At 47.0% G+C, this 24,095-nt stretch overlaps 1 protein-coding gene across 4 annotated transcripts in view; it reads right to left on the bottom strand.

Annotated features, from left to right (window-relative positions):
• Nucleotides 1-24,095, bottom strand: part of LOC118376044 (receptor-type tyrosine-protein phosphatase gamma-like) — a 305,336-nt gene that overhangs the window by 134,308 nt on the left and 146,933 nt on the right. For all 4 annotated transcript variants that reach the window (XM_052473725.1, XM_052473726.1, XM_052473724.1 and 1 more), the window contains one exon: nucleotides 7,446-7,594. In XM_052473725.1, coding sequence (XP_052329685.1) covers nucleotides 7,446-7,594 — 149 coding nt within the window. The remainder of the gene's footprint in view (nucleotides 1-7,445; nucleotides 7,595-24,095) is intronic.

The raw sequence follows: 24,095 nt of genomic DNA, 5'->3' as shown, positions 1-24,095 counted from the left end.
GCGGCCCGTCAGGAAGTCCAGAACACAGTTGCAAAGGGAGTTCAGTTCCAGGTTTGCTAATCTTTGTGAAGATCTTAGAGGACACTATAGTATTGAAGGCCAAGTTGTAGTCAAACAGCATCCTCACATCCTGTATGCATTCCTGTAGGCCAGGTGGGTGAGGGCAGTGTGCAGTGCAATGGCGATTGCATCGGCCCGTGGATCTGTCAGGGCGGTAGGCGAATTGGAGAGGGTTGAGTGTGTCGGGGATGGATGAGGTGATGTGGTCTTTGATTAGCCTCTTGAAGCACTTCATGATGATGGAAGTGAATGCTACAGGTCAGTAGTCATTCAGTTCAGATAATTTCCCTTTCTTGGGCACAGGATGATGGTGGGAATAACAGCCGGAGCTAGAGAGAGAAAATGTCAGAGACCACAACAGCTAGCTGGTCTGCACATGAGGGCTCTGAAGGCGTGGCTAGAGATACCATCTGGGCCGGCAGCCTTGCGAGGGTTAACAGGCTTGTATGTTAACAGGCTTGTACTTACTGTGTATTACAGACCGAATTCAATCTATCAATTCTCAAACATAAAAAATGTATGATGAAAATGACTATTTTCCATTGAATGACAAATATGCCATTTGACTGACTGTCAAACAGTGAATGGGTCAAAGCTTTTAGATACCGTTTATTTGTGGGAAAGACTGAACATTTATCAGATGACAATCTTGAGTGCTTGATAGAGAGTGGAAGGAGTCTTGGGATTTTGTAACAGTCCTTTGAAAAAGTAATGCTTTCCTACTCAATTCACTTCAGTGTCTGTCTGTCTGTCTGTCTGTCTGTCTGTCTGTCTGTCTGTCTGTGTGTGTGTGCTTTATCCAGAGTGTGAGGCTTCCGCAGGCAGTTTTCTCCTCTTTATTCCACTGCTATTGCACTTCCTCTCTTCCTTTCTGTGTGCCAGAGGTCAGGGGTAATTTCCCCATGGTGTCACACTTACTGCATCTCAATCCATGCTGCCAGAACGCCAGCCAGCCCTATCTGGGCTGAGTGTTCCATGCTAAACAGGACCTCAATCCCTGCTGCCAGAACCCCATACAGCCAGTCCTGGTTTAGGGTTAGATTTAGCGGCCAGAACCCCAGCCAGCCCTATCTGAGCTGAGTGTTCCATGCTAAACAGGACAACTTCTAGAGGAAGACCGGTCTCTCTCACACACACACACACACACACACACACACACACACACACACACACACACACACACACACACACACACACACACACACACACACACACACACACACACACACACACACACACACACACACACACACACACTTCCATTTCCCATCCATTCATCATTGCAATGAGACACTGAATGAGCTCAGTCTGTAAATACTCTCACTTCACAAAGTTATCCCCCTGATCTGCTACAGCATAAAGTCAAGACTTTGAAGTTAAATCCTCATACACAAATATGTCCCCTAGGTGTTTGCATTGTGAAGCTACAAGATACAAAGCCAGAAGCTATCTAGCACCTACACACTCATCCCCACCCACCGACACACACCCACACCCACACACGAGGGCTCTTCAGAGCATCTACATTCAAACATATGGTTTGTTTAGACTTTATTTTATCTGGGTTCTTTGTTTCTTTGTTCCGTGTCCAATGGGGCACAACAGTGGGATGAATCACCCACCCATTCCCTCCCTAAGCCATTGTTTTTATTAGTGACATTGTGTTGGGGAGGCTCCATCAGTCTACAGCTCAGAGGGAGGCCGGTGAGCGAGCGCACTTGATAAAATGGAGGACAAGTAAGCAGCAAGAAGTGCACAGGAAAAATTGCAGCCCCTTTTGTTAGAAATAAAACAGTAATCATACGTTGAAGATAACTATCTGAAGTTCTGTTCTCAAGTGAATCTAAGAAAGACTCCTAGGTGATATATATGGCTGATATGGTATGATGAAAATGACCATTTTCCATTGAATGACAAATATGCCATTTGACTGACTGTCAAACAGTGAATGGCTCAAACCTTTTAGATACAGTTTATTTGTGGGAAAGACTGAACATTCATATGATATGAAAATAGATAATGATGTTTGGCAAATCATATAGTGGACTTATGAATGGAAAATCAAAGTTTTTTAGGGGTAAGCCAAACTATATACACATATTGGGACAAGGCCATAGAGAAGAGTGACTGGTAACAATCCTAAAGGATGTCAGGTTTTATGAAGGTTTCTTTACCTTTTAACTCTTATTCCTCAAAATGTTTACACACGGACACACAAAAGCACGCACACGTCATGTCTATTTCAAATGAAAAATACTACACACTATAGACAGGTTTCCAATGATCCCGTCATTGGGACGCGTCATGGAAACGGCAGATACAGGAAAATGTTCTAAAGATGGACAACATTCTATCCGTTCGACAGGAGTGGATTTCTCTGTCCAACTTTCCTTATTAGAACACGTGATGAAGGAAATTGTGTTTTTCAAATAAATGATGATTGCCGAATCATTTTGAAGGTGTGATGGCCCCAGTTGCATTTTCAAACAAATAATTTTTCTTCATGAAATCCATAGCCTAATATGTAAACATAGGGTAATAGTGGGCAATTGACAGTGATCTGTGAGCAAAATAAGCAGACTGGAAGTTGACAATGGCTTAATAGGTATAAATACATTGAATGTCTATGGTTGCAGTCCTCAAAGATGGAATTCAATCAAATCTAATGATTTACCGCCTATAGGACGGGATGTTGCCATTTTATTCTAAATGCCTTCTGCTTGCAAAAAACACTTTTTTTCTATAGACATTATGTTTAATTTGCAGGGAAATGATTGTCTTGAATCGTGGACAAATCCTTGCGACATAGGGTCGTGCATTATCATGCTGAAACATGAGCTGATGGCGGCAGATGAATAGCACGACCTAAGGCCTAAGGATCTCGTCACGGTATTCATCTGTGCATTCAAATTGCCATCAATAAAATGTGATTGTGTTAGCTGTCTGTAGCTTACGTATGCCCATACCCAAACCCCACCGACACCATGGGGCACTGATCACATCAGCAAACCGCTCTCCCACACAACGCCATACACGTGGTCTGCGGTTGTGAGGCCAGTTGGTACTGCCAAATTCTCTAGAACAACATTGTAAGTGACTTATGGTAGTGAAATGAACATGAAATTCTCTGGCAACAGCTCTGGTGGACATTCCTGCAGTCAGCATGCCAATTGCATGCCCCTCAAAACTTGAGGCATCTGTGGCATTGTGTCGTGTGACAAAACTGCACATTTTAGAGTGGCCTTTTATTGTCCCCAGCACGTGCACCTGTGTAATGATCATGCTGTTTAATCAGCTTCTTGATATGCCACAACTGTCAGATGGATGAATAATCTTGGTAAAGGAGAAATGCTCACTAACAGGTATGTTAACTAATTTGTCCATAATATTTGAGAGAAATATGTTTTTTGTGCGTATCGAACATTTCTGTGATCTTTTATTTCAGCTCATAAAACATGGGACCAACACTTTACATGTTGCGTTTATATTTTTGTTCAGTGTAGAAGCACCATTGGCAACAATTACAGATTATTTCTGGGTAAATCTGTAAGAGCTTTCCACACCTGGATTGTGCAACATTTTCCCATTATTATTTTAAAAAATCTTCAAACTGTCAAATTGGTTGTTGATCATTACTAAACAACCATTTTCAGGTCTTGCCATATATTTTCAAGTAGATTTGAGTCAAAACTGTAACTCGACCACTCAGGAACATTCACTGTTTTCTTGGTAAGCAACTCCAGTATATATTTGGCCTTGTGTTTTAGGTTATTGTCCTGTTGAAAGGTGAATTCTTCTCCCAAAGTCTGATGGACAGCAGACTGAACTAGATTTTCATCTAGGATTTTGTCTGTGCTTAGCTCCAATCTGTTTATTCTTATCCTGAGGTATACTTATCCTGGGGTATACTACTTATTGACTCAAGACATTTAAGCTTTTCATTTTCATTCATTTGTAAACATTTCAAAAAACATAATTCCACTTTGATATTATGGGGTATTTTGTGTAGGCCAGTGACCAAAACAAAATCTCAATTTAATCACTTTTAAATTCAGGATGCAACATCAAAATGTGGGAAAAGTCAAGGAGTGTAAATACTTTTAGATGGCACTGTATGTGACCAGATTTAAAAAATGTATTTTATAAAAGTACAGCCTCAGAACTATACAAATTTGTATATCACTGTAGTTGGAGGAAACATGGGAAAGTTATGCTGCAGTTGATAAATGTGTTGGACAAGTAGAAGAAAATGGCCTCTTCCTTTGTTTACAACCATTCAGCATCTCTCACATCCTCTTAAGCCTTAGCCTCACCCACTAGAAATACAGTAAAGTACACACACTAAAGGGTAACAAAAATATGTTTTGAGCAAAATAGTGTTTTTAGACATAACTGCAAACTGCAAGGAGTAGAGTTTGACGGGAAGTCGTGATGTCATCGGCCTTCCCTCTTGCTTGAAAACGACCATACTGTGAAATAGGAACTAGCGTCAAACGTCTAGGATCCTGTAACCAGTCAAATATTTGAACAGAAATGAATAGCATTAAATCCCTTTACCTTCTCTTCTCCTGCTGCCTTTCCTTCCTCCCCCTTCACTACCCACTAACCAGACAAACCTTTCATCAAAGTGAATTACACATCCGTAATTACCACCACCGACAGGTAACGGCAGCACTATCAAATGCAGCCATATGTAACAACAGCTAATACATCCAGAGTTGAGTCATTTAGAACACACTCTTATCCAGAGCGACTTCAAAATCAAAATGATTTGAATGAAGAAGCGATTGAAGAAATAAAAAAAGGTAACACTTACGATAATAGAAAGACAAAAATATATAAAAACTATGTGTTATTGAGAAAATAAACTTGAGTGAGACCTGAGTGTGCATTTTCATACTTTGTTCATACTGGCCCCATGTGGGAATGAAACCCACAGCCCTGGTATTGCAGGGTGCCATGCTCTATCAACTGAGCCATACTGAGCACTGCTTTCAATTAGAATGGCTGCATATCATCCATCCAGTGCCCTTTAACGGTTCATTGGTCACAGAAAGATGTGAGGAGACAAAATGGTGATCGTAATTATACAAGCATTCAGAATCAGAAACCTGTAGGGAAGAAAATCTCTCTAAGAAAAGAGCTAGCGCTACAAAGACAGACAAGGAAGGAAGGTTTTATGTGAGAAGCTTAATGAATATGGGCCCTGACTGCCAGAGGGAAGGCTTTATAAGAACAGTGCTCGGCTCGAAAGAAAGAATTCCCAGGTCTATGAGACATGGGAGAGAAAAGCAGCATGGAGAGCTCTCCCCTTCTAATTCACTTGTATGCAAAGGAATCAAAAACAGGTAGCTGATTCAACAGACATAATGTTAGCACAAAGTTAAGTGCTTTAGGTGCTGGAAAGTTCACTGTGTTGACATGCTGAAAGTGTCTCTCCACTTCTGACTCCTGACTCAGTCTGAATGATTAATCTGCCATCAGGGTGAGAATGTATCTGCATCGCAAAGTACAGCCACAATAGGCAATCAATGTGTGTCTCTTTCTTGCTTTCTCCGTATTGGTCACAGTCTTTCTGTCACTCTCTTTTTGCACATCTTTTTGCAAATAAGACAATTACGTTCATCCACTGAGCTTGAGGCCGACATGGTTATACTCACCCCGTTGAGTTGCAGTAACCTCCTGTACTCTAGGTTCACAGCCTGCACTGACACATCCTTCTCTTTTGGGATCAGTGTATCAGTCTCAACCATAAACACCCTCAGTCTCGCCCCCTATCCTCTGTGGCCATATGATCTAACCCCAACAGCCCCCTATCATCTGTGTCCATATGATCTAACCCCTACAGCCCCCTATCCTCTGTGTCCATATGATCTAACCCCAACAGCCCCCTATCCTCTGTGGCCATATGATCTAACCCCTACAGCCCCCTATCCTCTGTGTCCATATGATCTAACCCCTACAGCCCCCTATCCTCTGTGTCCATATGATCTAACCCCAACAGCCCCCTATCCTCTGTGGCCATATGATCTAACCCCTACAGCCCCCTATCCTCTGTGTCCATATGATCTAACCCCAACAGCCCCCTATCCTCTGTGTCCATATGATCTAACCCCTACAGCCCCCTATCCTCTGTGTCCATATGATCTAACCCCTACAGCCCATTATCCTCTGTGTCCATATGATCTAACCCCTACAGCCCCCTATCCTCTGTGTCCATATGATCTAACCCCAACAGCCCCCTATCCTCTGTGTCCATATGATCTAACCCCTACAGCCCCCTATCCTCTGTGTCCATATGATCTAACCCCAACAGCCCCTATCCTCTGTGTCCATATGATCTAACCCCTACAGCCCCCTATCCTCTGTGTCCATATGATCTAACCCCTACAGCCCCCTATCCTCTGTGTCCATATGATCTAACCCCTACAGCCCCCTATCCTCTGTGGCCATATGATTTAACCCCTACACCCCCTATCCTCTGTGTCCATATGATCTAACCCCAACAGTCATATCCTCTGTGTCCATATGATTTAACCCCAACAGCCCCCTATCCTCTGTGTCCATATGATTTAACCCCAACAGCCCCCCTATCCTCTGTGTCCATATGATTTAACCCCTACACCCCCTATCCTCTGTGTCCATATGATCTAACCCCAACAGTCATATCCTCTGTGTCCATATGATCTAACCCCTACACCCCCTATCCTCTGTGTCCATATGATTTAACCCCTACACCCCCTATCCTCTGTGTCCATATGATCTAACCCCAACAGTCATATCCTCTGTGTCCATATGATCTAACCCCTACACCCCCTATCCTCTGTGTCCATATGATTTAACCCCTACACCCCCTATCCTCTGTGTCCATATGATTTAACCCCAACAGCCCCCTATCCTCTGTGTCCATATGATTTAACCCCAACAGCCCCCTATCCTCTGTGTCCATATGATTTAACCCCTACAGCCCCCTATCCTCTGTGTCCATATGATTTAACCCCAACAGCCCCCTATCCTCTGTGTCCATATGATTTAACCCCATACACCCCCCCCCCTATCCTCTGTGTCCATATGATTTAACCCCTACACCCCCTATCCTCTGTGTCCATATGATTTAACCCCTACACCCCCTATCCTCTGTGTCCATATGATTTAACCCCTACACCCCCTATCCTCTGTGTCCATATGATTTAACCCCTACACCCCCTATCCTCTGTGTCCATATGATTTAACCCCTACACCCCCTATCCTCTGTGTCCATATGATCTGACCCCTACATCCCCTATCCTCTGTGTCCATATGATTTAACCCCTACACCCCCTATCCTCTGTGTCCATATGATTTAACCCCTACACCCCCTATCCTCTGTGGCCAACCAATCTTACCTCCACAGGGAACTTCCTGTCGTTGATGCTGTGTTCTGACCCTGCTGATCCGTTACTCTGACCCCAATGGAACTCAATCTTCTCCGCCTTGAAGCGTCCAGGCAGTCCTGCCCCCCGTACAAAGTAGTCATCCTTCAGCAGCACAGCCACTGGGGAGAGATGGGAAAGTGAATACAAATGAGCATAGGGAATATTAGTTGAGAAACAAGCGCGACTCTCACTATTTTTTTGTCAATCAAAAGCATAACAATTCGGCCATCATCTGCTTTCATCAGATAGATAGATAGATAGATAGATAGATAGATAGATAGATAGATAGATAGATAGATAGATAGATAGATAGATAGATAGATAGATAGATAGATAGATAGATAGATAGATAGATAGATAGATAGATAGATAGATAGATAGATAGATAGATAGATAGATAGATGAGTGGGGAGGAGAGAAAGAGGATCAAATGAAGATAAGGGTAGAAGATAAGAGGAGAGGGAAAGCAAATAAGAGATAGTCAGTAAGGGGAGGGATAACTTCATTAGTTATCTGGAAAGTGTCTTACGTCAATCTGTGACTTACCTTTTCCCTGAGAATGTGCCTCTGTCCATTCTGGTTTTGTTGAGAACCGTTATGACTGTGTATGTCAATGTAAAATGCACTTGATATATATTCGACTTGACTTGTGTGCATACCAGAACATCCTGTTTAATTTACTCCTAAATTAAAGTATTTTTCTACTGATGCCTTTTGGAAGCTTGGGGACTCTGGGAGTGGGACAAATAACAGCCTTCTTCTTTGCTGTCATCATTGGCCTAAAAAGTCCCTGATGACATGCTAATTCACAGATCTCTCAGTTAATACTTGAAATTCCATAACTACTACAATGGCCATGACGGTCATGCTGTTGATATTTCAATTGTGTAAATATTCCATAATAAACAATAAAATGCTAAATGAATGCCTTTATTATGTTAAAATAGGTCATAAGAAACCCCAGGACATCAAATGTCAATTGTAATCAGTCAGAAAATGTATTGAATGATCCAAAAGCGCATAGACTGCAAATACTAAGGTGGCTGAAGAAATTCGGCAGTCCTCTCCAAATACTACCACTGCACCATCGAGCGCATGACCTCAAGGCAGCAACCTCAGCAACTCCGTCCATGACCTCAAGGCAGCAACCTCAGCAACTCCGTCCATGACCTCAAGGCAGCAACCTCAGCAACTCCGTCCATGACCTCAAGGCAGCAACCTCAGCAACTCCGTCCATGACCTCAAGGCAGCAACCTCAGCAACTCCGTCCATGACCTCAAGGCCCTTCAGAGGGTGTTGAAGACAGCCAAGTACATAATTAGGGTTGTGTTCCTACCCATCCAGGAGATCTACTCGAAACAGTACCTGAGGAAGGCACGCAGCATAATCAAGGACCACACACACTACAGCCACAAGCTGTTCTCTCCTTTAACGTCGGGCAGACGGTATCGAGGCATGAGGTCTGATACTAACAGGCTCAGAAACACTTTCTATTTACAAGCTATCAGACTGCTGAATGCTTGAACTGCACTGTCCACCTGCTCTGATTCTCTGCACCTTAGCACACATGTACTCACTTATGCACACAGACACTCAGAAACTCATGGACACACCCACACCTCAAAACTGCTGCTACAAAACCCTTACTATACTGATCAGTTTATACATTGCCCCCATCCCCAAAACACATGTAAATATTGTACAATAAATTGTGCCTTCCTATATTATACTTATGCAAAAAAATATTTATATATTATACTGAGCCATTTACTTTATGTTCCTATTCTTATCTTTTATTATTGTTGCATTGTCGAGATGGAATCTGCAAATAAGCATTTCGTTAGACGATGTATACAATGTCTATCCCGTACATACAGTACAACTAATAAAACTTCAACTTGAACTACTCAAATAATACAATAGTGTATTTTCTGACTGTAAGACAACAGTTGCCTGCCCAGCTGGCCCGTCCAAATGACACCTAAACTACATTGGAACTATTTTCACACGTAAAATAATAACAATAATAATATATGTGGACTAAAGTACTCTGATGGGTGACAATATTATCAATTGTCAAATAGTGACAGATGACCAGCGCAGTGTGCATTGACAAAGAAGGGAAATAGTACTTCTTCCATATCATCCGACAGAGGTCCATGCAGGCCTGACATGTGATTGCTATACCCTATCAGAAAGAGCAGATTCTAAGGTTTCTAATGACAACTCCACAAATTGCAGGGATGGTCTCTGTTTCAAAATATAATTTCTCCTAGAATAACGGTGGCTCCCTGCATGTTCCTCATGTGAGTAGGTTACTGGTAACAATCAGCAATAGACATTTGGGATAAATATCCTTTCTATTTTCTTCTGTTATATCCCATAATATTCTTACTGTAAAATATATGTGGACTGTGGTAGGTGCAGGGCCTGTTATATCTGCTAAATTAACACCTTCATTTCATTGGCATGACACAGCCATAGCCTTGGCTACTAAAGCACAGATAAATACAACTTAAAACATGCTATTCTGTTCTTTTGAAATGCATTGTCTTGTATCATGTTTTTTATGGCCTTCCTAAACCAAATATGAATGGATTTCTTAGTGATTCTGTATATTAACACTAGAAAGACAGACATCATCATAATGACTAACAACACATTTAAAATGTTTAATTCCTCTCCAGTTATAAGGTCATATCCCCCTCATTCTTGATTTTTCCAAAATAAGTCTATATAACATACTGCTGTTGTTAGAATCTTAATATCACAAACAGAACTGGAGGTAACCAGTTTTAGGATGGCATGTCATTTTATGAATGTTTTTCCCTGCTGCCTCTTCTCCCAACAGATTGGCCTACTCCACTCCTTCTCCCAACAGATTGGCCTACTCCACTCCTTCTCCCAACAGATTGGCCTACTCCACTCCTTCTCCCAACAGATTGGCCTACTCCACTCCTTCTCCCAACAGATTGGCCTACTCCGCTCCTTCTCCCAACAGATTGGCCTACTCCACTCCTTCTCCCAACAGATTGGCCTACTCCACTCCTTCTCCCAACAGATTGGCCTACTCCGCTCCTTCTCTCAACAGATTGGCCTACTCCACTCCTTCTCCCAACAGATTGGCCTACTCCGCTCCTTCTCCCAACAGATTGGCCTACTCCTCTCCTTCTCCCAACAGATTGGCCTACTCCTTCTCCCAACAGATTGGCTCCTTCTCCCAACAGATTGGCCTACTCCACTCCTTCTCCCAACAGATTGGCCTACTCCACTCCTTCTCCCAACAGATTGGCCTACTCCTCTCCTTCTCCCAACAGATTGGCCTACTCCACTCCTTCTCCCAACAGATTGGCCTACTCCACTCCTTCTCCCAACAGATTGGCCTACTCCACTCCTTCTCCCAACAGATTGGCCTACTCCACTCCTTCTCCCAACAGATTGGCCTACTCCTCTCCTTCTCCCAACAGATTGGCCTACTCCTTCTCCCAACTCCTTCTCCCAACAGATTGGCCTACTCCTCCTTCTCCCAACAGATTGGCCTACTCCACTCCTTCTCCCAACAGATTGGCCTACTCCTCTCCTTCTCCCAACAGATTGGCCTACTCCACTCCTTCTCCCAACAGATTGGCCTACTCCTCTCCTTCTCCCAACAGATTGGCCTCCTCCTTCTCCCAACTTGGCCTACTCTCCTTCTCCCAACAGATTGGCCTACTCCACTCCTTCTCCCAACAGATTGGCCTACTCCACTCCTTCTCCCAACAGATTGGCCTACTCCACTCCTTCTCCCAACAGATTGGCCTACTCCCAACAGATTGGCCTACTCCACTCCTTCTCCCAACAGATTGGCCTACTCTCCCAACAGATTGGCCTACTCCTCTCCTTCTCCCAACAGATTGGCCTACTCCGCTCCTTCTCCCAACAGATTGGCCTACTCCTCTCCTTCTCCCAACAGATTGGCCTACTCCACTCCTTCTCCCAACAGATTGGCCTACTCCACTCCTTCTCCCAACAGATTGGCCTACTCCGCTCCTTCTCCCAACAGATTGACCTACTCCTCTCCTTCTCCCAACAGATTGGCCTACTCCACTCCTTCTCCCAACAGATTGGCCTACTCCACTCCTTCTCCCAACAGATTGGCCTACTCCTCTCCTTCTCCCAACAGATTGGCCTACTCCTCTCCTTCTCCCAACAGATTGGCCTACTCCGCTCCTTCTCCCAACAGATTGGCCTACTCCACTCCTTCTCCCAACAGATTGGCCTACTCCACTCCTTCTCCCAACAGATTGGCCTACTCCGCTCCTTCTCCCAACAGATTGGCCTACTCCACTCCTTCTCCCAACAGATTGGCCTACTCCTCTCCTTCTCCCAACAGATTGGCCTACTCCTCTCCTTCTCCCAACAGATTGGCCTACTCCGCTCCTTCTCCCAACAGATTGGCCTACTCCACTCCTTCTCCCAACAGATTGGCCTACTCCACTCCTTCTCCCAACAGATTGGCCTACTCCTCTCCTTCTCCCAACAGATTGGCCTACTCCTCTCCTTCTCCCAACAGATTGGCCTACTCCACTCCTTCTCCCAACAGATTGGCCTACTCCGCTCCTTCTCCCAACAGATTGGCCTACTCCACTCCTTCTCCCAACAGATTGGCCTACTCCTCTCCTTCTCCCAACAGATTGGCCTACTCCTCTCCTTCTCCCAACAGATTGGCCTACTCCGCTCCTTCTCCCAACAGATTGGCCTACTCCACTCCTTCTCCCAACAGATTGGCCTACTCCAACAGATCCTTCTCCCAACAGATTGGCCTACTCCGCTCCTTCTCCCAACAGATTGGCCTACTCCACTCCTTCTCCCAACAGATTGGCCTTGATTGCCTACTCCTCTCCTTCTCCCAACAGATTGGCCTACTCCACTCCTTCTCCCAACAGATTGGCCTACTCCGCTCCTTCTCCCAACAGATTGGCCTACTCCACTCCTTCTCCCAACAGATTGGCCTACTCCACTCCTTCTCCCAACAGATTGGCCTACTCCACTCCTTCTCCCAACAGATTGGCCTACTCCGCTCCTTCTCCCAACAGATTGGCCTACTCCTCTCCTTCTCCCAACAGATTGGCCTACTCCGCTCCTTCTCCCAACAGATTGGCCTAACAGATCCCCACTCCTTCTCCCAACAGATTGGCCTACTCCGCTCCTTCTCCCAACAGATTGGCCTCCTTCTCCTCCACTCCTTCTCCCAACAGATTGGCCTACTCCGCTCCTTCTCCCAACAGATTGGCCTACTCCACTCCTTCTCCCAACAGATTGGCCTACTCCTCTCCTTCTCCCAACAGATTGGCCTACTCCTCTCCTTCTCCCAACAGATTGGCCTACTCCACTCCTTCTCCCAACAGATTGGCCTACTCCTCTCCTTCTCCCAACAGCTCCTTCTCCCAACAGATTGGCCTCCTCCTTCTCCCAACAGATCCTTCTCCCAACAGATTGGCCTACTCCTCTCCTTCTCCCAACAGATTGGCCTACTCCACTCCTTCTCCCAACAGATTGGCTCCCGCTCCTTCTCCCAACAGATTGGCCTACTCCACTCCTTCTCCCAACAGATTGGCCTACTCCACTCCTTCTCCCAACAGATTGGCCTACTCCGCTCCTTCTCCCAACAGATTGGCCTACTCCACTCCTTCTCCCAACAGATTGGCCTACTCCTCTCCTTCTCCCAACAGATTGGCCTACTCCTCTCCTTCTCCCAACAGATTGGCCTACTCCGCTCCTTCTCCCAACAGATTGGCCTACTCCACTCCTTCTCCCAACAGATTGGCCTACTCCACTCCTTCTCCCAACAGATTGGCCTACTCCACTCCTTCTCCCAACAGATTGGCCTACTCCTCTCCTTCTCCCAACAGATTGGCCTACTCCTCTCCTTCTCCCAACAGATTGGCCTACTCCTCTCCTTCTCCCAACAGATTGGCCTACTCCTCTCCTTCTCCCAACAGATTGGCCTACTCCTCTCCTTCTCCCAACAGATTGGCCTACTCCACTCCTTCTCCCAACAGATTGGCCTACTCCTCTCCTTCTCCCAACAGATTGGCCTACTCCACTCTTCTCCCAACAGATCCTTCTCCTTCTCCCAACAGATTGGCCTACTCCACTCCTTCTCCCAACAGATTGGCCTACTCCCCAACAGATCCTTCTCCCAACAGATTGGCCTACTCCTCTCCTTCTCCCAACAGATTGGCCTACTCCTTCTCCCAACAGATTGGCCTTCTTCCCCAACAGATTGGCCTACTCCACTCCTTCTCCCAACAGATTGGCCTACTCCACTCCTTCTCCCAACAGATTGGCCTACTCCACTCCTTCTCCCAACAGATTGGCCTACTCCGCTCCTTCTCCCAACAGATTGGCCTACTCCTCTCCTTCTCCCAACAGATTGGCCTACTCCACTCCTTCTCCCAACAGATTGGCCTACTCCACTCCTTCTCCCAACAGATTGGCCTACTCCGCTCCTTCTCCCAACAGATTGGCCTACTCCACTCCTTCTCCCTCCTTCTCCCAACAGATTGGCCTACTCCTCTCCTTCTCCCAACAGATCCTTCTCCCTCCCAACAGATTGGCCTACTCCACTCCTTCTCCCAACAGATTGGCCTACTCCACTCCTTCTCCCAACAGATTGGCCTAACAGATCCTACTCCTTCTCTCCCAACAGATTGGCCTACTCCTCTCCTTCTCCCAACAGATTGGCCTACTCCTCCCTTTCTCCCAACAGATTGGCCTACTCCGCTCCTTCTCCCAACAGATTGGCCTACTCCACTCCTTCTCCCAACAGATTGGCCTACTCCACTCCTTCTCCCAACAGATTGGCCTACTCCAACAGATCCTTCTCCCAACAGATTGGCCTACTCCACTCCTTCTCCCAACAGATTGGCCTACTCCACTCCTTCTCCCAACAGATTGGCCTACTCCACTCCTTCTCCCAACAGATTGGCCTACTCCGCTCCTTCTCCCAACAGATTGGCCTACTCCACTCCTTCTCCCAACAGATTGGCCTACTCCACTCCTTCTCCCAACAGATTGGCCTACTCCGCTCCTTCTCCCAACAGATTGGCCTACTCCCAACAGATCCTTCTCCCAACAGATTGGCCTACTCCCTCTCCCAACAGATTCTCCCAACAACAGATTGGCCTACTCCACTCCTTCTCCCAACAGATTGGCCTACTCCACTCCTTCTCCCAACAGATTGGCCTACTCCACTCCTTCTCCCAACAGATTGGCCTACTCCACTCCTTCTCCCAACAGATTGGCCTACTCCACTCCTTCTCCCAACAGATTGGCCTACTCCACTCCTTCTCCCAACAGATTGGCCTACTCCACTCCTTCTCCCAACAGATTGGCCTACTCCACTCCTTCTCCCAACAGATTGGCCTACTTCCCCAACAGATTGGCCTACTCCTTCTCCCAACAGATTGGCCTACTCCGCTCCTTCTCCCAACAGATTGGCCTACTCCACTCCTTCTCCCAACAGATTGGCCTACTCCGCTCCTTCTCCCAACAGATTGGCCTACTCCGCTCCTTCTCCCAACAGATTGGCCTACTCCACTCCTTCTCCCAACAGATTGGCCTACTCCACTCCTTCTCCCAACAGATTGGCCTACTCCGCTCCTTCTCCCAACAGATTGGCCTACTCCACTCCTTCTCCCAACAGATTGGCCTACTCCGCTCCTTCTCCCAACAGATTGGCCTACTCCACTCCTTCTCCCAACAGATTGGCCTACTCCGCTCCTTCTCCCAACAGATTGGCCTACTCCTCTCCTTCTCCCAACAGATTGGCCTACTCCTCTCCTTCTCCCAACAGATTGGCCTACTCCACTCCTTCTCCCAACAGATTGGCCTACTCCTCTCCTTCTCCCAACAGATTGGCCTACTCCGCTCCTTCTCCCAACAGATTGGCCTACTCCGCTCCTTCTCCCAACAGATTGGCCTACTCCGCTCCTTCTCCCAACAGATTGGCCTACTCCGCTCCTTCTCCCAACAGATTGGCCTACTCCGCTCCTTCTCCCAACAGATTGGCCTACTCCTCTCCTTCTCCCAACAGATTGGCCTACTCCGCTCCTTCTCTCAACAGATTGGCTCTCCTTCTCCCAACAGATTGGCCTACTCCGCTCCTTCTCCCAACAGATTGGCCTACTCCACTCCTTCTCCCAACAGATTGGCCTACTCCTCTCCTTCTCCCAACAGATTGGCCTACTCCTCTCCTTCTCCCAACAGATTGGCCTCCTTTCTCCCAACAGATTGGCCTACTCCACTCCTTCTCCCAACAGATTGGCCTACTCCACTCCTTCTCCCAACAGATTGGCCTACTCCTCTCCTTCTCCCAACAGATTGGCCTACTCCGCAGATCCTTCTCCCCCAACAGATTGGCCTACTCCGCTCCTTCTCCCAACAGATTGGCCTACTCCGCTCCTTCTCCCAACAGATTGGCCTACTCCCTTCTCCCAACAGATCCTTCTCCCAACAGATTGGCCTACTCCTCTCCTTCTCCCAACAGATTGGCCTACTCCGCTCCTTCTCCCAACAGATTGGCCTACTCCGCTCCTTCTCCCAACAGATTGGCCTACTCCGCTCCTTCTCCCAACAGATTGGCCTACTCCTCTCCTTCTCCCAACAGATTGGCCTACTACTCCTCTCCTTCTCCCAACAGATTGGCCTACTCCTTCTCCCAACAGATTGGCCTACTCCACTCCTTCTCCCAACAGATTGGCCTACTCCTCTCCTTCTCCCAACAGATTGGCCTACTCCGCTCCTTCTCCCAACAGATTGGCCTACTCCACTCCTTCTCCCAACAGATTGGCCTACTCCTCTCCTTCTCCCAACAGATTGACCTACTCCACTCCTTCTCCCAACAGATTGGCCTACTCCGCTCCTTCTCCCAACAGATTGGCCTACTCCGCTCCTTCTCTCAACAGATTGGCCTACTCCGCTCCTTCTCCCAACAGATTGGCCTACTCCTCTCCTTCTCCCAACAGATTGGCCTAACAGATCCGCTCCTTCTCCCAACAGATTGGCCTAATCCGCTCCTTCTCCCAACAGATTGGCCTACTCCACTCCTCTCCCAACAGATTGGCCTACTCCGCTCCTTCTCCCAACAGATTGGCCTACTCCACTCCTTCTCCCAACAGATTGGCCTACTCCTCCTTCTCCCAACAGATTGGCCTACTCCACTCCTTCTCCCAACAGATTGGCCTACTCCACTCCTTCTCCCAACAGATTGGCCTACTCCGCTCCTTCTCCCAACAGATTGGCCTCCACTCCTTCTCCCAACAGATTGGCCTACTCCGCTCTCCCAACAGATTGGCCTACTCCACTCCTTCTCCCAACAGATTGGCCTACTCCACTCCTTCTCCCAACAGATTGGCCTACTCCGCTTCTCCCAACAGATTCTCTCAACAGATTGGCCTACTCCGCTCCTTCTCCCAACAGATTGGCCTACTCCTCTCCTTCTCCCAACAGATTGGCCTACTCCTCTCCTTCTCCCAACAGATTGGCCTACTCCTCTCCTTCTCCCAACAGATTGGCCTACTCCGCTCCTTCTCCCAACAGATTGGCCTACTCCACTCCTTCTCCCAACAGATTGGCCTACTCCGCTCCTTCTCCCAACAGATTGGCCTACTCCACTCCTTCTCCCAACAGATTGGCCTACTCCGCTCCTTCTCTCAACAGATTGGCCTACTCCACTCCTTCTCCCAACAGATTGGCCTACTCCACTCCTTCTCCCAACAGATTGGCCTACTCCGCTCCTTCTCTCAACAGATTGGCCTACTCCGCTCCTTCTCCCAACAGATTGGCCTACTCCTCTCCTTCTCCCAACAGATTGGCCTACTCCTCTCCTTCTCCCAACAGATTGGCCTACTCCGCTCCTTCTCCCAACAGATTGGCCTACTCCTCCTTCTCCCAACAGATTGGCCTACTCCGATTGGCTCCTTCTCTCCCAACAGATTGGCCTACTCCTCTCCTTCTCCCAACAGATTGGCCTACTCCTCTCCTTCTCCCAACAGATTGGCCTACTCCTCTCCTTCTCCCAACAGATTGGCCTACTCCGCTCCTTCTCCCAACAGATTGGCCTACTCCGCTCCTTCTCCCAACAGATTGGCCTACTCCTCTCCTTCTCCCAACAGATTGACCTACTCCACTCCTTCTCCCAACAGATTGGCCTACTCCGCTCCTTCTCCCAACAGATTGGCCTACTCCGCTCCTTCTCTCAACAGATTGGCCTACTCCGCTCCTTCTCCCAACAGATTGGCCTACTCCTCTCCTTCTCCCAACAGATTGGCCTACTCCGCTCCTTCTCCCAACAGATTGGCCTACTCCGCTCCTTCTCCCAACAGATTGGCCTACTCCACTCCTTCTCCCAACAGATTGGCCTACTCCGCTCCTTCTCCCAACAGATTGGCCTACTCCTCTCCTTCTCCCAACAGATTGGCCTACTCCACTCCTTCTCCCAACAGATTGGCCTACTCCACTCCTTCTCCCAACAGATTGGCCTACTCCACTCCTTCTCCCAACAGATTGGCCTACTCCACTCCTTCTCCCAACAGATTGGCCTACTCCGCTCCTTCTCCCAACAGATTGGCCTACTCCGCTCCTTCTCTCAATAGTTGAATGTGTCGTTCCCAGTTGATAATCACCCTGATAATTGCCTGGAAACGGAACATAGACTATACAAAAACTCATTTCCCACATATAACAACGCATTAAATAAATGAAATATAGTATGATCGGGGAGAATGGGTGAGTTGAGCAAGAGGAAGCAAACAATGCATAATTATGTAACCACCAATTGTGAATGAAGTGCAGGGTGGGCTATTCTATTGTATTCATCTATTGTAATTATAATCTCAAAACTGTGTACCCTATATCAGTCCACTGAATCCATTTTAGAATCTGACTGTAATGTAACAAAATGTAGAAAAAGTCAAAGGGTCTGAATACTTTCCGAATGCACTGTATATGAGGGCCAAGGCAGCAGCAAAGATTCCATGTGAGCCGTTGCGCAAGCCAAATTGTGCACAGCCCACAGGGAGGAGAAACTGCCCTCAGAACAGAACCCATGACACCGGTTTCAGCTGCAAGCAAATTGTTGTGGGAATTGATTAATTCCATAGCTAGAGGACTCCTGATATATCCAGGAGTGCTAGCTAACTGCTGCCTATTTATCTCCAGGAGTGCTAGCTAACTGCTGCCTGTTTATCTCCAGGAGTGCTAGCTAAGTGCTGCCTGTTTATCTCCAGGAGTGCTAGCTAAGTGCTGCCTGTTTATCTCCAGGAGTGCTAGCTAAGTGCTGCCTGTTTATGTCCAGGAGTGCTAGCTAAGTGCTGCCTGCTTATCTCCAGGAGTGCTAGCTAAGTGCTGCCTGTTTATGTCCAGGAGTGCTAGCTAAGTGCTGCCTGCTTATCTCCAGGAGTGCTAGCTAAGTGCTGCCTGTTTATCTCCAGGAGTGCTAGCTAAGTGCTGCCTGTTTATCTCCAGGAGTGCTAGCTAAGTGCTGCCTGTTTATCTCCAGGAGTGCAAGCTAAGTGCTGCCTGTTTATCTCCAGGAGTGCTAGCTAAGTGCTGCCTCTTTATCTCCAGGAGTGCTAGCTAAGTGCTGCCTCTTTATCTCCAGTAGTGCTAGCTAAGTGCTGCCTCTTTATCTCCAGGAGTGCTTGCTAAGTGCTGCCTGTTTATCTCCAGGAGTGCTAGCTAAGTGCTGCCTGTTTATCTCCAGGAGTGCTAGCTAAGTGCTGCCTGTTTATCTCCAGGAGTGCTAGCTAAGTGCTGCCTGTTTATCTCCAGGAGTGCTAGCTAAGTGCTGCCTGTTTATCTCCAGGAGTGCAAGCTAAGTGCTGCCTGTTTATCTCCAGGAGTGCTAGCTAAGTGCTGCCTCTTTATCTCCAGGAGTGCTAGCTAAGTGCTGCCTGTTTATCTCCAGGAGTGCTAGCTAAGTGCTGCCTCTTTATCTCCAGGAGTGCTAGCTAAGTGCTGCCTGTTTATCTCCAGGAGTGCTAGCTAAGTGCTGCCTCTTTATCTCCAGGAGTGATAGCTAAGTGCTGCCTCTTTATCTCCAGGAGTGCTAGCTAAGTGCTGCCTGTTTATCTCCAGGAGTGCTAGCTAAGTGCTGCCTGTTTATCTCCAGGAGTGCTAGCTAAGTGCTGCCTGTTTATCTCCAGGAGTGCTAGCTAAGTGCTGCCTCTTTATCTCCAGGAGTGCTAGCTAAGTGCTGCCTGTTTATCTCCAGGAGTGCTAGCTAAGTGCTGCCTCTTTATCTCCAGGAGTGCTTGCTAAGTGCTGCCTGTTTTCCCAGTAGCCTACTTGGTGTGTGCTGACTGCTCATAATTTGCAGATAGTTATTGACACATCAATCACGATCAAGGGGCAGGGCGATTTGTGACTTGTTTTTGGTAATCAGTGGCTGTATTTGGGGGGGGGGGGGTGATCTCACCTCTCCTAGGCAATCAGCAATTAGTACAGGGATGTGTGCTCTCCACCTCTGCTAGGCAATTAGCAATGATTGCTAGTTCTTCAGTCTCCCCTGGTTTCTCAGTGGCAGCTGTGGCGGTCGTGTCAGTGGCAGTTCTGTCGCAAAACAAAGATCGTGGACAAAACAAAGACTGTGGCCAAAACAAAGACTGATGCCAAAACAAAGACCGTGGCCAAAACAAAGACAGTGGCCAAAACAAAGACCGTTCGGCGGAGTTGTTCTGCCGAGTTGTTCAAGGAAGAAAAGAGAGGAAGGCTCACACCACTCTCTCACTTGAGTATCTTAACTAGTTATTTTGCTCTTTTGTAGCTTTGTCAACTATGTGTGTGTTTTCTATACCAGTTCGCACCTCTCCCTGTATGTTTTACAGACGCTCCCCACCCCACCCCCACCCCCTCAACCCTTCTAATTTAGTGTATCCTGCGCGCACAACTCATGTGGAATTCTGGGTCTCTGACAGCGTTTGGAACTGCCGATCTGCGGTCAAGAACGCTGAGTTCATCCCAGGCTATGCTGCCCCTTGACTTTTTGCCCCGGACGGAGACATGGATCACCCCAGAGAACACTGGTACTCCAGTTGCTCTTTCTTCATCTGACTATGTTGTCTCTCATAGTCCGAGAGCATCTGTTCATCGCAGTAATGGCACAGGTCTACTAATTTCTCCTAAGTGGAGATTTTCTCTTTTCTCCCAACTGTCCATCTCCTCATTTGAATTACATGCTGTCACTGTCACTTGTCCACCCAAGGTTAACATTACTGTCATCTATAGCCTACCAAGTGCTCTTGGAGAGTTCCTCAATGAGCTTGAAACCTTTATGAGTTAATTTCCTGATGATGACTCACCGCCCTTCGTACTTGGCGACTTCAACCTCCTGACGTTTGCCTTTGATCCACTTCTTTCCAACTCTCTTTCCCCTCCTTGCCTTTTTTGACCTCACTCTTTCCCAATCCCCTCCAACTCACAAGGCAGGCAAAACGCTTGACCTCATCACTACTAGAGGCTGCTCGCCTACTTATCTCACTGTAACCCCCCTCCAAGTATCTGACCACTACTTTGTTTCCTTTTATGTCTCCTTTTCCTCCAACCTCAGCCCCTCAGCTCCTAGCCAGATGGTCATTCACCATCGCAATCTTCACTCTCTCTCCCACTACTTTCTCCTCTTCTATCCTATCATCTCTCCCTTCCGCTAAATCCTTCTCATGATTCTGCCTCTTCGACCCTACTCTCTGCCCTTTCCTCCCGGCCGGCTAAGCCCTCCTCTCCTTCTCTGTGGCTGAATGACTCATTGCGAGCTTACAGGACAGGGCTGCGGGCACCTGAGTGAAATGAAGGAAAACAACACTTCTTGAGGACCTATCATCCTTTCACTCCCTCTTCTCTATTTTCTCTTCCTCTGTATCCGTTGCTAAAACCACTTTCTACCACTCTAAATTTCAAGATTGTGCCTCTAACCGCAGGAAACTGTTTTCCACCTTCTCCTGACTCCTTAATTATCCACCCCTCCCCCTTCCTCCTCATTCTCTGCGGACGACTTTGTCAGCCACATTAAAAAAAGGTTGACATCATCCGCTACTCATTCACTCAGCCTATTGAGTCCACTAGTCTGTCACACAGAACTACCCTACGCCTTGACCCCTTTCACCACCTCAAGCTCAACCTTCACAAGACAGAACTGCTCTTCCTCCCTGGGAAGGCCTGCCCGCTCAAAGACCTCTCCATCACGGTTGACAACTCCACAGTGTCACCCTCCTAGAGCACAAAGAACCTTGGCGTGACCCTGGACAACACCCTGTCGTTCTCTGAAAACAGCAAAGTAGTGACCCGCTCCTGCAGGTTCATGCTCTATAACATCCGTAGAGTACGACCCTACCACACACAGGAAGAGGCACAGGTCCTAATCCAGTAGTCCCGTCTGGACTACTGCAAATCGTTGTTGGCTTTGCTCCCTGCTTGTTCCATCAAACCCCTGCAACTTATCCAGAATCCACCCGTCTGGTTTTCAACCTTCCCAAGTTCTCTAGTGTTACCCCACTCCTCCATAACTTCAGGGTATGGTCAAACCCTACCCCCAACCCGAGCCACCTCAGGTCTCTTGGCCCTCCCATAGAAGCTCCCGCTCAGCCCAGTCTAAGCTCTTCTCTGTCCTGGCACCCTAAATGGTGGAACCAGCTTCCCTCTGAAGCTAGGACGGCAGAGTCCCTGCCCATCTTCTGAAAACATCTGAAACCCTACCTCTTCAAACAGTATCTTAAATAATCCTCCTCCTAACTTCGACCCCCCTTATAGCTCTGACTCTACTTACAGCTATGTTATTGAGGAAAAATGTACTTTCTATGCCTGTGATGTGGTTTTCCTACCAAGATGAATGCACTAAATGTAAGTCACCCTGTATAAGAGTGTCTGCTAAATGACTAAAATGTAAAGTGATGCAATCAAGTGAAAGTGACAGATTTATGGCGACGGGATGACAACTAAATGAGATCAAACTGTTGCTTGAAAACTTACACCATAAAAGCACAAGCGAGGCCAAAAATAATGTGTCCAATAACTGACAATAGATTATTATTGACCGTTGTTATATCAACACGTATATTCATTATAAATGCTATTATTGCTTTGTGTTGATTTTCACCATTCACAAGCACACTTGGCGCCTATACTGATATTTTCTTCATAGGTATTTGTATTGGTTTTGTCATTATAAAAATAAGATTTTATTGTTTTCCAATGCTTTGGTTTCATATTTGTAATACAGGCACTCCATAAACAACATGTATTTAACATTGTACATTCAGTTTACGGTTTTACTTATAACAAACTAATGATAATGTAATTATGTTCCTTGAAATATTTACATTTCGTATTCTAATGTTACCTAAGACCTTCATAAACACATCCAAATGACATCGGCACGAAGGGGGGTCCAACGAGTCCAGGCTTTTCTAGTTCAATGGATTTATTAGACTGGTGGCTATTGGTACTCCTCGAGGCCCAGCTATTCTACTGATGAATATCCATATGGTCATTATGACAGTCATGGCACATTGAAGATGAAATGCTCAGAAAGTTTGGTGTTTTATGATCTCAAAGTACTGTTCAACTCTTCAACTAGAAACCCTCAGTTGAACGTAAAATCTTTGACCACTCACAATGACAAATTGAGATTGTTCCAGCATCATAAGGGCACTGCTCTATGACCTCCCCACAATGTCATTTCCTCCATGCGCTCCATTCGCCATGTGCTCCATTCTCCATGCGCACCTTTCTCCATGTGCTCCATTCTCCATGCGCTCCTTTCTCCATGCGCTCCTTTCTCCATGCGCTCCTTTCTCCATGCGCTCCTTTCTCCATGCGCTCCTTTCTCCATGCGCTCCTTTCTCCATGCGCTCCTTTCTCCATGCGCTCCTTTCTCCATGCGCTCCTTTCTCCATGCGCTCCTTTCTCCATGCGCTCCTTTCTCCATGCGCTCCTTTCTCCATGCGCTCCTTTCTCCATGCACTCATTTCTCCATGCACTCATTTCTCCATGCACTCATTTCTCCATGCACTCATTTCTCCATGCACTCCTTTCTCCATGCACTCCTTTCTCCATGCACTCCTTTCTCCATGCACTCCTTTCTCCATGCACTCCTTTCTCCATGCACTCCTTTCTCCATGCACGCCTTTCTCCATGCACTCCTTTCTCCATGCACTCCTTTCTCCATGCACTCCTTTCTCCATGCACTCCTTCCTTCATGCACTCCTTTCTCCATGCACACCTTTCTCCATGCACTCCTTTCTCCATGCACGCCTTTCTCCATGCACTCCTTTCTCCATGCACTCCTTTCTCCATGCACGCCTTTCTCCATGCACTCCTTTCTCCATGCACGCCTTTCTCCATGCACTCCTTCCTTCATGCACTCCTTCCTTCATGCACTCCTTCCTTCATGCACTCCTTTCTCCATGCACTCCTTTCTCCATGCACTCCTTTCTCCATGCACGCCTTTCTCCATGCACTCCTTCCTTCATGCACTCCTTTCACGAACTTGGAAACCTCCTGAGCCTCGACCTGTTTTTTCGGTTTGTTGTTTCCAATTTTTTTGGTTGATTTATTTTATTTTGTTTATAAGTGTTTGTGTTA

The sequence above is a fragment of the Oncorhynchus keta genome, chromosome 21, assembly GCF_023373465.1.
Source record: "Oncorhynchus keta strain PuntledgeMale-10-30-2019 chromosome 21, Oket_V2, whole genome shotgun sequence".
In the NCBI taxonomy this organism is placed as follows: domain Eukaryota; kingdom Metazoa; phylum Chordata; class Actinopteri; order Salmoniformes; family Salmonidae; genus Oncorhynchus; species Oncorhynchus keta.
The sequence above is the reverse complement of the archived record's forward strand: the minus strand, read 5'-3'. Positions and strand labels throughout refer to the sequence as shown.